Raw genomic sequence first — 7,809 nt, 5'->3', positions numbered from 1 at the left:
ATGTGTATGTGTGTGAATGACTTATTTTGTATACAGCTATTGGTAACATTCAATCACACAGATATGCAGGTATTGTAAAACAAAAACGTAGATTGTCTGGTATTGGCCAACAAATCAACAAAATCACTGACACAATTTGTTCACAGCGGCATGTTTCATCCACACTGCCTATGTCCAGAAGAACTCTTCCCGTTTTGATCATATAGTAATAAAAGTTGAGAAGATTAAGTCATTGTACTTTTAAAAAATACTTGAAACCTTTCTTCTTTTTAAAAAGATACTTGATGCTGCCAGGCTCACTTTGACTCTACCTCCATCGTGCCCTGAGTTATTTAAGTTTCAGACCTCAAGTCTAAAGCATTTTCACACGTCAAAGACATTTTCATATAACAAACATTCCTTGTGCTTCTTTTGGCAGCTTTAAGACAGCAGATCTACAAACGTTTTCGTACATGCATGCATAGATACAAACTCCAAGTTTTGATTTGAAATATCAAAACCAAATGACAACAGAACAACAGCGTAGTGATTTCATGTTTTCATTTAGTAAAAGTGAGACTTTGCGGTAAAAAGTGAGGAATCACCTTGACGACATGATCTGTCTATCAAATATATATATATAATGTATATCATATATAGACTAGTATGTGTAGTAACTGCAGTGTAACCGAGGCATCAACATCTGCATACGACAGAGTCTACGTCACACAGACATTGAGTACATAATGTGAGACTGTCCGTGATATAGACATATATCTATTATATATATATATATATATATATATATATATATGACAGTTCAATATCTACATCACACAGACATTGTGTACATTATGTGAGTCTGTACATGATATAGACATATATATATATATATATATGACCGCAGTCTCTATGTCACAGACATTGTGTACATAACGTGAATCTGTCTCTGACATACAAGTGTATACTGTCAGCAAACTTAAACTGTTAAAATGTACTAAGCCCAAAAAGGAAAATTTTGTAGGAGAGAGAAAAACAAATATTTATTTTTATAGAATAATTCACACCTACATAATATAAAGCATTTTTCTTACTTGTGCGATGGCGAAGCACCAAACCGCTACTCCACAGACGCCAGTTGTGATAGTCTGACCATGACAGTGACATCATGAATATATGTGATAGCTGTACATCACATAGGTGCGTAGCTGTTACACATGGTCGTTCACACAGACACTTATACATATAACTGCGTCACGACACGTTAAAATCAGGTGCTCGACAAATTTGGGGCATTTGGAGTTATTGGTAGGATCTTGATAAAGTTTGTTAATTTTTCTTGCTTTTGATGACAAAAATACCCATCTATCTTGAGCAGAAGTTGAGATATTTGCGATTGAATGAGGTGGGGTCACCTGGTGTCAGAGGCAAAATTAATGAGAAAATGGCTACCAAAGTTTGGTGACTTACAAAGCTTGAGTGTCCCTGGAAACAAAACATTTTTTGTGCTTTTGATAAATGATTTTAAGCAAAATTCACACAGGAATTTTATACATGGACATGAAAATTGAAGATTTAAAAAATAAAGAATTTATAAAAATAGCAACACGGACAGAAAAATGTCAGTTTCTTTGATTTCATTATTTTGAAGAGTGCCTGATTTTTACCACGATGCCTCACAATTGTTGTAACTTGCAGTTTATCCCACTGACACGTATACTTGTTACACTGTGTCCATCATTTAGAAGTGTATAGATGTGTATTTGTCACACTATATCCATCACACAGACACATGTATGTGTTACAATCTGTCAGTCACATACACGTGTTACAATCTGTCAGTCACAAACACGTGTACATATTACAGTCAGTCTATTACATAGACGTGTGTAAATGTTACAGGCTGTCAATCACATAAGACACGAAGTAGTAACAATCTGTCCATTATATATATATGTGTGTGTGTGTAGGTATTTGTATGTGTTTATCACATAGATAAGCATGTGTTACAGTCTGTCTATCACATCGACATGTACATGTTTGTGTCTGTCTAACAAATAGCCGTGTATGTGTTCGTGTCTGTCTATCACATAGATGTATGTAAGTGTTTGTGTCTGTCTATCACATAGGCGTGTATGTGTGTGCGTCTGTCTATCACATCGACGTGTACGTGTTTGCGTCGGTCCTCTGGACTTGCTGCCCCTTTACAGACATCTCGATGGTTTTGAGTACGGCCTGCACCTGGTCTCCCAGCGAGTTCTTCTGGGCAAACGAGCTGACAATCTTGAAGGCTTCCAGCACCTGGCGACGCTGATCCGGGTCCTCCTCTCCCAGATCTGGCGAAGGCACAGCGGCAGAGGTGGTGGAGTTGGGAGCGGTTGAGGGAGCGAAGGCTGGCCGCTGGGGCTGCAGCTGTTGCTGCGGCGGGGGCTGGTGATGGTGCTGCTGCTGCTGAGTGTGGGTGTGGGAGGGGAGCATGTGCGAGGGTGGGTGAGCTGTGGAAGCGGGGGGATGCTGAGTGGGAATGTGGGACTGTTGGACGGGCTGGCTCGCAGAGGTGTGTGGTGGGGGAGGGTGGGGGTGTGAGTGAAGTGAGACGTGCTGGATGTGTGGGCCGGCCGAGTGAGGGAGGGCGTGGCCCGGGATCTGCTGCTGGATGTGACTCACCATAGCGATGGTCTTTTCTTGAGGGTCGTCTTCGGGTTTGAGAAATTCTCGGCCGCCCATACCCCCTCCCGGGTCAACGGCCATCGGCACCTGGTACGCCATGCCAGAGAAAGAATCGATGACGCTGTGGACTACAGTCCTGCCGGGCAGCCCTGCGGTCGACTCGATGTACGGAAATGACGGAGTGGTTTCTTCCTGACACACGACGGCAGTTGCCGAGACCCCTGACGAATGTAGGAATTCTTTGGTCCACAGACAGGGGGCGGGGGGCGGCTGCGCCATCTCCCCCCACGGGGTCTGAAACCGCTGGTGGAGGAAGACGGGCTGTGCCTGAGCCTGTAGCGGGCCAGGGACGGAGGGGAGAGAATCCAGCACCATCGTCGCCGTCCCCGCGACGCCACTGTCCTCACCTGAGAGTTGATCCCCGACAACCGGCATGGCAGCATGGAGAACCGCCTGCTCCACCAGATCCTCCCCCTCCTCCTCTACACACGCCTCACTTTTCCTCCCCTTCTTCCTCCTCGCTGCCGGCTGCTGTCTCTGAGTTCTCTCCCCTCCGGGCCTCGACGTTCCCACGATGTTGTAGCGCTGTCGCCAGCGTCCTAGCCAGCCGCTGGACGCCCGGAACTCTCTGCCCATCTCGGCCGCCAACTTCCGTGCTTTCTCCTTCAGCTTGGGCCCTGTCACATGGATGCCCTCCCCCTTCTTCTCCATAAACCACTGGAAAAGCTGGCTGGCCACCTCCGGCTCTTTACAGTCGCGGATTCTCTTCTGGCTGCCGTGGTCGAGCCCGTGGTTCAAAATCTCCTCCTTTTTCTGGTTCATCCTGGACATGGAGGAGACAGACACGCCAAACTGGCGAGCCACCGAGCTGAGTGTTGCACCAGGTTCCTCCAGGGCTTTCAGCATCTTGGCCCGGTGCTCGTACGTGAGCTCGTTCCGTGGCTTCAGGTCCGGGCAGCCCTTGGCATGCCGCAGCGCTTTGATGCGATTGTTCTTGAGCCGGGAGGAGACAAACCCGCACTTCTCACACATCACTGACCGCGGCAAACGGGCCCTCTTCTCCATGGTACCTTCCTCAGGATGATCCTCACTCTTCCTTTTTGAGGAAACTGCGGGAACAATGGTGTCTTCCCCACCCTCACACATCCACTCTATCTTTGGTTCCATCACAACTTCAAGTCCTACATCCCCCTCCTCGCACACATCACTCCTCCCCCTCTCCTTTTCCTCATTGTCTTCCTCCTCCTCCGACTCAACAAAAAAAGAGCTGAGAGTGTTTACATTGTTCCTCTGTCTCCAGCGAAACACCCAGCTGTCCGAGGGCCAGAAATCCTTGCCCATAATTTTGGCGATGTCTTTGGCTTTGTCCCGGATCATGGTGCCGGACACGTGGATCCCCAGCTCCTGCTGCATCCGGAACCAGTCGCACAAAACTTTCTCTACCTCGGGCTCCTTACTCCCCCTGTCTCTCCTTCTCGTCGAGTTGAAACAGCCACTGGCTCGTCTGGCCAAGATGTCGACCCGGTTTTTGTTAATGCGGCTGATGGCGGAGGAGGAGACTCCGTACTTCTTGGCCAGCGCCACCATGGTCATCCCGGGCTTTTCCAGGGCTCTCACCACCTGTGCCTTCTCCTCAAGGGTCAGGTCCTTCCTGAAGGCAGACGCCGGGCAGCCAGCCACGTGCGTGTTCTCCCGCCTCTTCTTCTTGCTGCTGACGAGCACGCCGCAGTGCTCGCAGATCAGGAACTCCTCTCGCTTCTCCTGCTGTTTGACTGAGTCCAAATCTTTCTTCATCTTCTCCAGCATCTCCAGTGTCAAGTCCGGGGCTGCGGCGCCCTCTAGGATGGTCGCGAGATCAATGTTCTCGTCAAACCGCCGCAGCTCCTCCTTGTCGCGGATCAGGCCTGCCTTGGACAGCAAGTTGTGCCGGTGCTTCCAGCGGATGATCCAGTTATCCCGCGGCTGGTACGTCTTGCCCATCGCTATGGCCAGGTCGCGGGCTTTTTCTTTGAGCAGCAGGTTGGACACGGCAAAACCCACGTCTGAGCCGCGTTGTGCCTGGACGGCCCGGTACCACCGCAACAGCGCCCGGTCCAGCTCCGGGTCCTTGCACTCTCTCGCTCTCCTCTGCTTGCCGCTCATGTCTCCACTAGCCGAGCACGACAGGATAAAGTGTTTGTTCCGGTTCAGACGATTAATAGCCGAGCTCGATATCCCATACCGGTGCATCACATCTGCCACTTTGGTGCCCGGTGTCTCCAACATTCGAATTACTGACACCTTCTCCTCCAAGGTCAGATCCTTGCGATAAGTTTTCTTCCCCAGGATCCCTATGTCTACATCCTCACAGGCACGCACTCTTCTCTCATTGCCCCCACAGCCACCATCATCATCACAAGCTTCATCTTCATTCTCCTCTTTCACAACCACTCCCTCCATGGACTCTCTCGCCTTCCTCTCACTTTCCTTCCTAGCTCTATGCTCTTCTTTTCTCTTTTTTCTGCTCCTATTCCTTTTCCTCTCTCTGTTACCAATACTTTTGATGTGTTTATCTTTATGATTATGAACCTTCTGAGCCTCTGAAAGTGACTCAAAATCCTCAGCCACACCAACCACATCGTTGGTTGGACCTTCGTTAGTCCACATATCACTAAATTCTTCTCCTTTTAGAGATTTTTCTTTCTCCATATTCTTTCTTTCTCTTGCGTTAACATTTTTCATACGCTCACACTTTCCACTTTCCTTGCTTTTTCGACCAGCAACTTTCTCTTTGAACTTCACCCTTAATGGATTGTTTAAAGACTCTTCTGACCCGTTTCTTTTGGCCTCTCTGTTGAGTCTCCTGGCATCCCTAGCGCTGTTCCCGTTTTGACCTGGCACCTCTCCCTCCCTAAAAACACTTGAGCTCAGACCATCTCTCTTCATTCTCTGAGATCCGGCCACTGCCTTCGAAGCAGAGACAGACACCTGTGACTCGAATGCCGTCCTGCTGTGGATTTTTTCACCTGGACTTGTCTTTGTGGAGATGGCAGCACTCACAGGCTTGTTCACTGAAGCCTTCCCATTCACTTTACCTGCACAAGATTTGGGCTTCTTTTTTAACACAGATTTGGATTTCTCAGAGCCCTTCAGCCCCTGACAGTGTCTAAAAGCTTTCTTATACAACACTCCTAACTTCTTCTTCTGTTTTTTCCTCTGTTTGGGCAGAGCCTTGATAAAGACATACTTGGTGAGAACGCGATAACCGCTGCTGCCCTGAGAACCTTGCACGGTCTCAGATACGGAGGGAACCGAAGCATTCTTTTCACCACCTACCGCTGAGGAACTTTGTGTGCAGTTCTCCGCAGACGATGGCAAAGACTTGCTGGAAGTTCTACCCTCACCTTCTGCCCCGTCTGAAGACGAGGCAATTTTAGTACAGTGGTCAGCCCCATCAGCTGTCGTTGGACAACCACTAGAGATTGTTGGCTGTTGATTGTCGTTTGACTTAGCAGAACATTTTGCGTTATCAGAATGTCTAAAAGCACCAGAATTTACTTGCAGCAGTCCAACATCCGGCACAGAACCAAAGGTGTCTTCCACATTCTCACCAGCTTCCTGAGAAGGTTGTACAATTGTTTTTTCCAGACATTTCCCTGGGCTGTCCCTGTTTACATTTCTTGACTGACTAGGCCCATTTGTGGGACTTGGGTCTTTCCCTGAGTGTATCGAAGAATTTGATCTCTTTGGCTGGGTTTCTGACACAGAATCACTGACATCTTCCGTGAGCGACAACCTTTGGTGTGACGTCTTGTTTTGCGAGGCATAATTTTCATCGGGAAACAAAAGATGTGTCTGAGAATGAGAACACCTCTTAGCAGTACCATCTGGGGTGAGAGCAGCCGTCACTGACGTGATGTTTCCCCCTTGCCCTCTCACCGGCTCCTGACTAGAACTGGACACAGATAAATTGTTGTTGCTGCAGGAGAAAGAAAGGGAACAATTGTCTATTGTCTTTCCCGAAGACACAGGAGCGTGGGCCTCCGAGTCGCCACCGTTCACATAACCTTTGCTGCTGAACAAACTCCTCCTATCTGCCAGCTCTGTGATCTCACACTCCATGTCAGTCGTGGGAATGTTCTGCGACTCAAAAGCTGCCCCGTTGCAAGATGCAGCAGAAGAGTCACACGAGGCTGCTGTATTCTGAGTGTGGGTGACATCAGACCTGCTGCTGTTACCACTTTGTTGTTTCAACTCCCTCGTTTGCCCTACATTCAGTGTTCCTGTACACAAAATGCTGTGTTGTAATTTGGGCGATGTTTCATCACTACAGCTATCCTTGAGAGACAGGAAATTCTGATCATGACAGTTCTCACTGATGGCCGTGGTCTTGTCGCCGGTGTCCGCAAAACATCCTTGGGAGAGAGTAGCCGATACATTTCCCCTGTCTTCAGCACTCAGAACACTGACTTCCATTCTCACAGAAATCACAAGCCGAACACTAAATCACTTAGCTTTTTAAAAACTCTTCCTTATGCATTGAAAAGGATCAGCCACAAAAACGATAGAGAAGAATTATATTTCAAAAATCCGATACAATTCACTCAATGCTCCCAACGTTCCTTCATCCACTCTCCCGATGTCTTCTACAACAGCAGAAAACTTCCAGAGTCAAGCAGAGGCCAAAACCTTTTTCCGTAGACAACTCAACCATACGTCAAAAGCTCCTCATCTGCAAGGTTGAGAAAGAAGACCTGTAAAAGAGACAGAAGCCATAGTATGATAGTTCAGGGAGTCTGAGCACAGCAATGCAAAAGCTTATATATATGGAAAGAAATTTTTTTTAAAAGAAAGTTAAAGAGTACCAAATTTTAAAACAAACACGTTGCTTGTATTTTTTTGTGAGTGCTCCCATTCATTAAATTTAGATTCTAGATCTCAGCTGTTTGTATTATAGTAAACGTCGCTTTTCAGCCATTTTCTTCAACTATCAACAAACCAAGCATGTCTACTTCTCTTAAGATTTATTCCGCATAACAAAAACATTGCCAAATGAGTTGGCATCAGTGATGGTAGATCAAATAAAACACACACTTTGTTTATATATACAAAGTAGCCATGAAAGAGAGTGAGAGAGAGAGAGAAAAAAATGGGGCATGGAATGAGTGTAGACTAGATAAC

General features: G+C 47.2%; 1 protein-coding gene across 2 annotated transcripts in view; it reads right to left on the bottom strand.

The window, feature by feature from the left end:
* Positions 1-1,478: 1,478 nt before the first annotated feature.
* LOC101848835 overlaps positions 1,479-7,809 on the bottom strand; it is a 9,741-nt gene continuing 3,410 nt past the window's right edge. For both annotated transcript variants that reach the window (XM_035971233.1, XM_005104024.3), the window contains one exon: positions 1,479-7,382. In XM_035971233.1, coding sequence (XP_035827126.1) covers positions 2,134-7,104 — 4,971 coding nt within the window. In that variant the 5' untranslated portion in view covers positions 7,105-7,382 and the 3' untranslated portion in view covers positions 1,479-2,133. The remainder of the gene's footprint in view (positions 7,383-7,809) is intronic.

This window comes from Aplysia californica, unplaced genomic scaffold (assembly GCF_000002075.1).
Source record: "Aplysia californica isolate F4 #8 unplaced genomic scaffold, AplCal3.0 scaffold00401, whole genome shotgun sequence".
In the NCBI taxonomy this organism is placed as follows: domain Eukaryota; kingdom Metazoa; phylum Mollusca; class Gastropoda; order Aplysiida; family Aplysiidae; genus Aplysia; species Aplysia californica.
Note: the sequence above shows the minus strand (reverse complement) of the source record. Positions and strands in the feature narration are given on the sequence as shown.